General features: G+C 34.2%; 1 protein-coding gene across 5 annotated transcripts in view; it reads left to right on the plus strand.

The window, feature by feature from the left end:
* The window catches only part of FUT8 (fucosyltransferase 8), a 190,334-nt gene that overhangs the window by 165,299 nt on the left and 12,880 nt on the right, over positions 1-12,155 (plus strand). For all 5 annotated transcript variants that reach the window (XM_039875248.1, XM_039875251.1, XM_039875250.1 and 2 more), the window contains one exon: positions 9,476-9,722. In XM_039875248.1, the coding sequence (XP_039731182.1) occupies positions 9,476-9,722 (247 nt within the window). The remainder of the gene's footprint in view (positions 1-9,475; positions 9,723-12,155) is intronic.

Consider the following 12,155-nt stretch of genomic DNA (forward strand, 5'->3'; position numbering starts at 1 on the left):
TTATTTTATTTATTCTCAAACTACTTCCTTCAAGCATCAACAAAAGATCCCTAATTCTAAGATTTGGAGAACACATTCTTGGACACCTTATCTAAATCTTTAATGATTTTATAGTTTGAACATATCCCCTCTCAGCTCTCATCTTTTTAGATGGAAGGGAATCATCTTGTTGTCATTTGGAAGATCTTCCTCCTCTTAAATAATATTATTTCCCTTTATTCTTGAGATGTAGTAATTGAATTATACAAATTTATTCATATGTAAACACAATGTGATCATCCCCATTCATGTTGAATTGACTTAAAAATTACTTTGTATAATCTCTAAAAGTCCTTTCTGTAATTTTTAAAAATCGTTTAGAAATTCCATTGATACCAATAAAGTTAATTATTATAATAATCAAGGCTCAAATTTGTTTCTGAAAATATTGTGTGATTCATCTTGGATTCCGTCAGTTATTATATCCTGAATTTTGGATCGTATAGTCAGAAGTAGATACTTTAACTTACAAGGTCTTCATGAGTGAATTGAAATTTGTGTATTTTTATTTATCCCTAAATATATCAAAAGGGAAGTTAAAGGAGGAAATATTTTTAAGGACAAAAATATTTTAGATTGCAAAATATTTTTGCTTTAATGTTTAATAATTTAAATAGGTATATAGAGACATAATAAGGAGAATGATTTATAAGTTTAATAAATCTCTATGATAACTTTGCTTCTAGATTCTTTGTTCTAAGGTAGGCTATTTCTCCTTTACGGGAAGCTTCTTATATAATTATTAGGAAATAATACTGTCATAGGTTGGCTAATTCACATTCTCTCTTTACAATCAAATTGTGAAGGTATTATTAACTCTTAACCATGAGCTTTAAGTTAACTAAAAAGCACCCTAATTGTTTCATACCAATAATTTAAATTTGAGATAAGCTGTCTGTAGCTATTATTTTTTCTTCAAGGATCCCAGTACAAACCCAAAATGACAATGAATGAACTTGTTTTGTTAAGCCACAATTCACATCTACTAATTGATTTTTGTGGGTACGCATGATCACTGTTTTATGTCCTTCACTTAATATTAAATTCCTATATCTAGTGTATACTGTAGAGAGAGATCTAGACTGACTTTATGTGAAACTTGAAGGTAATAGAGTAGGATTGGAGATAGACTTTAAACTCTACAATCAGAATGTCTAGTTTCAACTCCTGTTTCTGATTGCTAGGTGGGTGACCTCGAACAAGTTACTTAATTTCACCTGTAAAATGAGAATAAGCGAATACTCACCTCGTAAAGACTTTGTGGATTAATTGGGACAATGTATGGAAAACATTTAGCACTTGACATATAGTTGATGCTGAATAAATGTTAGCTCTTAGTTCAAGTTGCTGATAGGGAGGTGGGACAGGAGGGTGTGGGTGCAGAAACTATTTTTAAAATGGCTTATAGCATAGCTCATTGAAAAGGAGTTAAAACATGTGAAAAGAATAGACTCTGGACCCTCATTCCTGCCAGAATCTTTATGATTTGGAATGAAGATAAGATTGTATAAAATATTGACCTCTTTTGGAGATCTACCAGGTAAGACTTTGTGGCCTATTGATAAGTCACTAACTACAGGTTGAAAAATATGTTGCATATGATGAGAAACAGTAGATAACTTTCCGGGCAAGGGAGTGACAGAGTTATTTCTTTGCAAATTTTAGTTCAGTTTCTAAAGAAGGGTGGGGCGGTGTTGTTCCTGCTTTAAGCATAAATAAAAAATATCATGGGAACAATAGTGCAAAGTATCAAATCTATGCAAAGCATTATCTTTTTAAAACAGTAACAAGCAAATGACTACTTTCAACATCTCAGATATCTCTTCGCCCTGTGCTACATTTATCTTCCCCCTTCTCCCCTATTCTATGCTTCACTTGTTAAGGTTTCATGACTTCTACCTCAAAGTTCTTTTTCTTCATTTATGGATATCCCCTTCTCTTCCCCCAGTTAAACCAAAAAGGGTAAAATATAGCCTTTTTTTTTGAATAATGTCTTTACAGTATTTATCTTACTTATGACACCAGAGGCTATAGATTATAAAGTATTAGCTCTCCTTCTATAGATGTAACATAACCCAGAAGAGGAGAAAGGAAAGTCAGGTGACATACCAGATTGAGAGCAGCAGTGACAGTAGGAGCTGTGGCTTGGCACGTAAAGCCATATTCCACCCCTCATCTTCTTTCTTCCATGGTGGAAGAGGAGACAGCTGGGAAAGAAGACATATTTTATAGTCTGAGATGGCAGCAAGAATTAAAGATGAGAATGATGGCAGCATCCTTGATTCTTGGAGCTGCTGGTACTTTATGAATTGATTTAGCAACTATATGCCAAGTATTACACTAAATATTTTCCATACATAATCCCAGGTAATCCACAAAGTCTTTATGAAGTGCTATTTTCTTATTTCCATTTGACAGATGAAGTTAAACAACTTATACAAGGGAGGTTTGTTTCTCTGATCCCTGTTTCAGTAGGTTAAGATGTCTATTTTATCAGCATTTTGTATAGTGCTTTAGCAAAGTGCTACACTTGATTGTCTTCTCTTTGCATATCTCACAAAAGTCTTAACTGTTTTGCTATTTCCTTCTTCCAAAATGACTCTGTATTTTTTTTTCTCTCATGGTAGAGCCAGAATTTCTAGTATGATTCTTGTACCTTAGGGTTTTAGGATTGACTGTTAACCTATCATCAGGAAACCCAAATCAGGTCTTCCTGATTTAACATAATTAGATGATAACTTAACAGAGAAATTATTAGTATAAAATTCCCCTAAGCAAAAGAGAATGCAGCATATGCGAACTGACAGCTCTATCCTGTGAGATCCTGGAGGCACACCTGCACATCAGTTACACCTTTCAGAGATTCTCAAGGAATAAAAGACCATTATTACCTTGAGGTCCTTCCTCTTGGCTATTTCTTTCAAGGGAACATGGCATGTGATGAAAGAATAAGAGGAATATGAAAGTGGGGTTGTGATTTTTTGTGAGAACGGGAGAAGAGAGGTTGGGGTTTGGCTCTTTAATAAATCTGATGAAATTAAGCCTCGTCTTTCCACTACTCTCCATTCCTCTACTCTCTTGTTTCTTGCCAACGAGAAAAAGCTGTTCTAAGATTTTTTTGGGATCCTTTAGGTTAGAAGGAAGTTCTAAGTTAGGAGAAAGTACTAAATTATTAAACAAACAAACAAACAAACAAACAACTCCCTAGAGATGTAACATAACCCTGTAACCATGGAGTTCTAGGGCCTATATAATCTGAATCATCAAAGAAACTGTTGACGGTATCCCCTTCATGAGCAAGCTGTCTGAGGACTGTATGGAACCTTTTGGCAAAGTAACATATATGTATATCTAAAAGTAAATGACTAAATTTCTTTCAGAAACATTAAGAATGACTTCTGGGAGCCTTCTGTTTAGTTGTGTGAAGCAAACAAATCTCTTTGGTCTTTTCTCTTTTGACACCATCCTGCTTGCCTTATCCTCATCTGCATAACTCACTAAGATAATACATTTTTTCCATTAGTCGTTCTTTTAGTCTCCTTTCTAGAGTTAAGTCTGTCAGAATATCATTGAGTCAGTGAACCATGAGTGTAGTTGCCTTTGCAAGGCATTTCTCTTTCTAGTAAAAGCAGCAAACACCTCCTAAGAATACTGCACAATCATTCCCGTCGTGTGATATGCTAATTCTCAAGAATGTTGCTAACAGTGCACTGTGTTTCATATGATTGAATTTAGAACTTTTCACTCAGTCGGTTGAAGGCTTCAAACTGGCAGTAATAACAGTCTTTTAAGTTTTGGCTTAAGTAGAGCAGTGATAAAATTCATATGGCAGGCGACAGTTCCTCATTCAAGTTCAAGAAGAGATCTCCGTCAGAGTAGAGTGGTTGAAAAACAAAAGGAAAGTCTCCCAGATGTTCACTTTTTAATAATATATCTTTCTTCCATATTTTAAATGAGAACAGAGCTCAGTCATTAAATGAGGATATAAATATTAATGTCATAATTGTTAAAATCTCAAAGAAGAGACCTCACACATTTATGTGATTTTTTTTTTTAACAGCTATCTTTTGTGTCCAAGTAAAATCAGGAAAGCTCCTCCATGCCTCTAGAGGTCTCACGACAGCTAGTTAGCTTTCAGTCTTGATTTCCTTTACTCTTGTCTTTTCTAGCAAGTCTCAGAGAGTTTAGTAAGAACTTAATCAGCATCATATTTGGCCACACGGAGTTAAAGAAAATGTAAATGCCAGAAGTCCCAATAGTCTTTGTGGATATAATTTAAGGATACAAATTCTTTGCCATAATATGAGCAGGAAGTAGACAACTTAATGCTATTCTGTACTTTCAGTATAGAATAGAATTTTTATCATTAGTGATGATAATTCTATCAGAACTTTCAGATAGCTCAGAATCGCTGCTCTTCAATTTGAACATTTGTTGAATATTTTGAAAGAATAAAAGCTGCTCATTGTTCTATTGCCTGTGATAACAGTATGAATAAGATTTACTTTGGGTGTATATTTTATATCTCCTTATATCTAATATATTTGGGAGTTTATCTTTGGCTCACTGAAATGGGGCATTTTGATATATTTTTTGTAGAATATGTTATTTTGGCCAAAAAATCACTTCCTGGACCAACTATGCCAGCTTGTTGAGAATTATTCAGCAGAATTTATCCCAGGATAAAGAACTAATATTTTTTGAGAATTATTATGCATCAGGCATCATGCTGAGCTTTCTCCATGCAATATCTTAACCTTAGAATAACTCGATGAGTAAGGTGCTATTATCAATGACATTATTCAAATGAAGAAACCGGGTGAAGTTAAATATAGCTTATTCAAAGTAACAACTGTTAATGATTGTTAATGATAGAAGATTTGAACACCGTTTTTGTGATTCTAAAGTCCATACTCATAATCACTATGCATTACAGTCATGGTACTTTGTGAATAGACATTTGCTTACTGTATTTTGTTTGATGTCTGTCCCTGCTCTAGCCTCAAATAGGGCCATGAGTCTCAGCAGTTGGCACAGTCCTTGGAATGGCACTTAGGTGTGATGGCACCTAGCAGCTATAACCATTCAAGACAACTCTTAGAAAGGGAATTAAAAACTCGTTCTATCCCTCTGTACCTATTTGGAGGAAGTCTGGACCCATGGGGGAGATTGAAGGAAACCGCTTTAAGAGGCTTGAGTTCAAAAAACAGACAGCTTTTCTGGTTTGGTATTGCCAAAAAGTTACTCATAATCTCTTCCTTCCCGCAAGTGAAATTTAAGTTCCCGGTAGTGATGTCTTGCTGGAGATTTTTCTCCACTGGCAACCCTATTACAAACCTCTCTGCCTTGATCATTCTGAGCTCTGTGAGTTCTGTCTTCAGGAATTCTGCTTCTCTCACAAATCAGAATGATAATAGTTGCTTAGTAGCAACTGAAGAAACAAGACAGTAAATGCAGAAGAAATTCCATGGACTGGGGACGCAAAATCTTTTCCACCCTCGAAACATTTTTCATTATAGCAGAATCTATTCATTCCTTGTAGATATTGAGCTTCTCAAGCCCTTTCTGTTGAGTCTACTGAAGACTAATAACTTTAATTGACTAGCTCCAGGGCTAATGTCTCTGTCTTTTGTCACAGGAAATGATGACAGAGTAGTGCTTTTAAGTGGAGCTGTTATGAATTGAGTAGTAGGGAAAAGCGCTTCTCTAGAGTTACTTGCTTGCAACTGTGGAGATCCTCCCTTTCCAAGAGCTATCTATGCTTCTGGAAGGGAGCTATAAGTATACTAACAAGCCTTTTGAGTCTTATCTGCCCTTAGCAAAGAGAATGACCATATTGAAACAGGATTATCAACAAGAGGAAGGTGTCTTGAAAATGAGTCCCTGAAATAATCGGTAAGGATCATGTCAGTTCAAATTGAACAGGGCCCTCAATTGTGTGATGACCAGGCTACTTTGCACTGATTCTTTAAAAATTAATAGCGTCGACTTATGTATGACTTAAACTTATAAAACATTCTCTTGCTGGAAGGTTGATGCAGTGCATATTTTTTACTACACTAAAGTCTTCATAGAATGGCAGGATATTCTTGATTGATCAAAGGGACCATACTTAAATGACTTTTAAAATATATATAGGTTCCAGAAAGCAGAATGTAATATAAGTAATGGAGTAAACACTAGAGTCTGATCTTAGCCCTTTTATTAGCTGTATTATCTTTGAGAAGTTCACTTAACTTCTCTTAGTCTGTTTCCTCTGTAAAATGAAGGAGTTTAAGTAAATCTGTGTTTCCCAAACTGAAACTTAAAACAGATTACTAGAGGTGATTTTAGGTGGCATATGAGATAATTTCAGGCAATTTCCTGATAAAACATTAAAATAAACATTAAATCACAAAGTTGAGAAAGTGATTCCTTTTTCAGTCTTTCTGATTATGCCAAAAACAAAGTCTCAGTTTGGTATAAAGATATCTTTAATAGTTCTTTAATACTGGATAATTAGGGTTGGGGGTAGAGTGGGCTGGGGCATGTACTATGAATCTTTCATTCCTCAAGAGTTTCCATACAAAGAAAATAAATTCCGCTCCTGAGAAAGAAAAGATATGGAAGTGCTTTTTTGCTCTTTCTGTCTACCTCATTTCCCTTCCACTTGCAAGGAAAGTAGTGTGTTATACAACCGGTAAATTTGAGAGGAGGAACCAAACATGTGAGGCACAGCCCTTTCTGGCTTCTCTCGTGGTGTGGCCCATTCTCAGAAGACATGTCCCTCCTCCTCCACCTTGTAGTAGGCTTTGGTTGACAAACTCTACTTAAGAGGGTGAGAGGCCAAAAATAAAAAAAAAAATTGCATTCTTCAATTCATCCTTATTGGCAATCAAGCTGATATTTTGATTGCCATTTTATTCCTCTCTGTTTCTCATTTAGTTTTAAACTCATAAGAGATATAAAGGAGAAAGCAATTATTAGCCCTTAAAATATCACCAGTAATCTCCTTTTTTAATAGAAATCTGGCTTGAGCTCAGAGCCCTTTAATAGCAACATATCTATATAGAATTTAATAACATGGTTTTGTTTTCAGTGTAGTTATATTTATAGCTACCATCTATAAAATAAATTCATTTAAGTTTTAAAAAGTGAATTCTTAAAACATTAAATAGTACAGATGGGACATGGATATGGTAACAATTATAAAGGTGGTATGTAAATAACTAAAGTTTAGAAAACACTGAATAAGATTATCTCTAGGATCTATTACGGATTTCAATTGTTTTGAATGTATATTCCAATTGGATAAAAAATGTGCGATAAACTAAGTAAAAGAAAGGACCTTCTAATTAGCATGTACTGTGTTATTTTCTTTCATTTCAAAACATATCATTATCGAGGAAGCTAAACTTTTATTCTATGCCAATTTTTTCTTTTATAAATTTAAATATTCTTTTCTTAATATTTTACTAGGCAGTGAAGTATCGATATCTTTTTTTATGGCATGTTTGTTGCTGATTCTATTTTATTTTTCTTTCACTGAAAGCCGTCTAGTTCTGGGTGAGGTTTTTGTGAACAGGAACTATGTTATCACTGTATATTCCTCTTAGTTCAGTACAGTATTTGGCACATAGTAATATTCAATAAATAGCTGAACAAATGAATGAATGAATGAATGACAAAGAATCAACAAAAATAAACTGAGTTCTCTGTCTTGAAGGTATAGGTGTAGTTTCCATTTCTTTCTGAAAGCTGTCACTAGGGCTAGCTTGTAAGGAAGATGATGCCTTGGGTCAATTAGAGGGTAACACTTTCATGTAAGTATAATTTGGAATTAGTTACATGGAACATTAGAAGAACCTTGTTAGGAAGAAATTGCAAAAGGAAGGTAGCCGTACTAATTTTGCCTTTGTTTATGGTAATGTATGAAAGACTAGGGTCTTCTTTTCTTTCTCTCTTTGTTTATAAAAAAGAACTAACTTTCTCCCTTCCTTTTTTTCTCTCTGATTCATGTACTACTTCTCTTATCATCTCCACATTAGGGAAAGCACCCCAGTTTTCCCAGCCCGAGGGAGACTTTAGAGTTTAATTTAAAATGTACCTCACTTTTTCCTCAAAGACTCTGAATTACAGTTTCTCATCTGATAAAGGTGCCCAGCTCTTTCTTAACTGGCACCCTAGATGAACTGCAATACTGGTGGTAAGTTTTTTTATTGCCACTTATTCATGCACCAAATTTTATGTTTCAAGGACTGTCTACTAAGAATCCTGAAATGAGTTTTACATAACAGAAAGAATATTAACCAGATGTTTTTAATTTTTAGTTATACCAACTGACTTTATGATAACCATGCAGTTTATTTGAGTGATTATATTCTCAGATTGTATAATTTATTTCAAAACATTTTGCATATGTGCAAAAAAACAGAACTTGAGGATTGTGTTTTATTTTGGTGAATACATTTTAAATAAATCCTATGTTTATTCTTTATAAGCACATTTTTTTCTTTAATGGTCCAGTGATTAACTGTGATTCTAATTTATTATGCACAATGACAGCATCTTAACTAGAGTTATTTTGTATGTACAGGTTAATATTTTCTGTTACTTAAAATTTAATTCAGTACATTTTATATTTATGAAATCTCTCTGCTTGCTATCTTTGTGTCTTCTAGTTTTAATATGTGGTCTTTAATATGTAAACATTAGGGATGCTGGCTATCACATTTTGGTTTGTTTTTATTATCTTATGTAATTGATTGAATAGTAACATTAATGATATATAGAAGTTGGATTCTGAAAGTAATCATCATCTACAAAAATTAGCATCTAATTTCTGTTCTAACTTTAAATTAATTTCCAGCGAAACACAGATTCTATTATCATAATTGTGAATATAATGGGCCTACTTTGGCCAAGAAAAAAGGACTTTAGAATTATCTAATTTTTTTCTTTAAAAGATACAGATACTTAGCTTATAATCTTTAGGTATCTCTAGAGTCATTTGCTCTGTCATAAAAGTAATACAAGAGCCATTTGCTGTAATGACAAGCTGAAAGTTTTGAGAACACTTTATTGTCTAATGAAAAAAACAACAATTACAAAACAGAACTTTGCCTAGCTGGCTGTGTTAACTGGCAATATGATTATTCTCTGATTAGATACTTTTAGTGGTAGATACCATCCTTATCCAGGGTATGATGTGTTGATTGGCATCATATTATGATAGAAAAAGGCTATTGAGAGGCACACCAACCTGAATGTGAAATTCAGCTCTGCCACTTTTGCGCTAACTCCTTGGGCAAGTTACTAAACTTGCTGTGTAAAGTGAAAATTATAATACTTCTTTAGAGTTGCTATGAGGATGAAAGCACACAGAGTGAGTTCTCATTCAATGGTAGTTGTACAAGGAATACAGTTTGATGATGATGATGTTTTGATATTCTCTCAGGTGAAATAAAAGACAAAAATGTTCAGGTGGTCGAGCTCCCCATTGTAGACAGTCTTCATCCTCGTCCTCCATATTTACCCCTGGCTGTACCAGAAGACCTTGCAGATCGACTTGTTCGAGTCCATGGAGATCCTGCAGTGTGGTGGGTGTCTCAGTTTGTCAAATACTTGATCCGCCCACAACCGTGGCTGGAAAAGGAAATAGAAGAGGCCACCAAGAAGCTTGGCTTCAAACATCCAGTTATTGGGTAAGAATCTGATTTGTTCCTCCCAAAGTGATATGTAGCAGGGATATATACTTATACAATATATACCGTGAGCTTTACAATATATAGTTTAATTTTCATAGCTTCACCCAAAATCTGAGCATCTAGAGTTCACTTTAGGCCACAGGGAGACCATTCTTCCTTTGTTCGCTTAGAATAGCTGAGTCACCATACTTTATTCAATTTATTTATTCATTATTTTATTTATTCATTCAACAAATATATTAAGCTCATATTTCTGAAATTAGCTGTCTCTCCTGGGGAAACCAGCAAAATTTTATTTTATTGGATATTATATATGACTCCTGCCTTACTGTAGCAGGGCCTTGAGATATAGCTGTCACATTTATACCTTTTTAATTGCATCTTATTCTTAGGCTTCATTAAATTGCCACTGGTGATTACTTTGCTTTCTGGATATTGTGTTTTCTTTTCTGTTTTGGAAGCTATTTTGAGAATGAGACTATCATTTGTATTGTAACATAATGTTAAAATTATTATTTAGAATGATCTCTTGGCCTACTTGTGAGTTACAATATACATGTGTATTTAGTTTCATGCTTATGTTAAGGGAGATATATGTCAGGAAATTCTGAGAATAAGAAAAATCTAAAAGAGCATATTTACTCACAAGCATGTGCTCCTCTACACATACATAAAAAGTTATGGAAGAGTAGTTTTCCCAGGTCCTGATGCCAGATTTCACACTATGGGAAATATTCATTGCCTAATGGAAAGAATACTGGACTAAGAGGTAAGAGATTTGGGTAACATTCCTGGCTTTTTCCTAATTCTGGCCAACTTAATAATAGTATTGGGTTTTGATTTTTCCATCTGCAAAGTAGGGTATGTAATACCTGCCCTAAAAATGATGATGTATAATATAAGGATTAAAAGAAGATTTCAGTTCTGTGAGAAAAAATGCACTGTAAAATATAACCTTTCAGAGAGACTGATGCTTAAATAATTTCTGAAAATATGCTTGTAGACCAGACTATGGCATTCTGTGGCTTATCCTGTTTGTGATAAAGTCAGCTATTGATTAATATTGACACATGTGTTGATTCATTCACTTATTTGCAGAACATTTATTGAATACCTGCTACTGTGGGGGACAGAGATTAATTTTTTTAAATGGCTTCTTCCGGCTCATTGCAGTCTATGAGATGTGAGACTTACACAACTAACATTATGTGGGTAGAATGCGATAAATACCCTAAGGGAAGCATAAAAAATATTATGAGCAGTCAGTGAAGGAGAAATGTACTTCCATCTGGATCAGGAAAGGCTTCATAGTACATTGTTTGAACAGGATTTTGAAAGATGGAGAAAAATAACAGTATAATAGTTAAATTACCAAAATACCTTCAAGTACATTATCTCATCAATCTTGAAACCCAGTCCTCTGAAGTGGGCAGAGAGAATTATTTTACAAGTGAGGAAAGAAAATGTCTGCCCAAAGTTCCAGAACCTTCTTAACTTTGGCTTTCCTGTAGTTTTACATATCAGAAAGCAACCCTTATGAATTTTCCTTGGACCATCCACCATACTGAGAATTGGCCAATACAGAAAATTGAAATACCATATACAACTCAGTTATTTGTACATTAGGCAGTGTACTGTAACAAAAGAAGGGTGCACTGGGATTCAGAAATCTGGGGGTCCCATCTAGCTTTCATCACTAACAATTTACCTGACTTGATCATTCTGGGCCTTCATTAATTGCCACCCTTTCTTCATTTGTTTAAATTAAAACTATTTTTAGAAACTAGATGAGGGGGAGTATATAAGGTTTCTGCTAACAATACTAAAGAATTAGATTTTTGCATCTACTCATCATTCATTCACTCTTTTATTTTATTATGTTTGGTGCAATGGGAATAAATAAAATCAGATTCCTTGCCCTTGAAGAGTTTGATATCTAATAGTGAAAATCAGTTAGCTACATGATTTTTACTTTTGTAAAGATTGGGTTGAAATGTGTATGAGAGAAACCAACCTCCCTTTACCTTATGTTGTCTTTTTATTGTCTTCAGAAGCATCAGTTTCCTTAACTGTCAGATGAAAGAGTTACATTAAATTAAATGACTTCTAACATCCTTCGCAGGTCTAACATTCTGATTCTTCCATAGAGATTTTATTAAGGTCTTCTGTCAAATTATTAATCCAGACCTAATTTCAGGAGTACTTGGAAGATTGAGAAAATTGCTTAGTAATACTCTGCCACTGTCTCAAATGCTCTTCTTCCTTTTATTCTTCTTTCTATTATTATAGCTCTTCTTCGATTTTATTTTTATTTTCATCTCTCCCACCCCACTTCTTCCTTTGCATGTTAGTCTTCCTATGTATATAAGTTATTGACCCCTATTTGAAAAGCTAGAGCTAAAGAAAGTACGTGGTAAAATCAGAATATCA

The sequence above is a fragment of the Pteropus medius genome, unplaced genomic scaffold (assembly GCF_902729225.1).
Source record: "Pteropus medius unplaced genomic scaffold, Ma_sr-lr_union100, whole genome shotgun sequence".
Lineage (NCBI taxonomy): Eukaryota > Metazoa > Chordata > Mammalia > Chiroptera > Pteropodidae > Pteropus > Pteropus medius.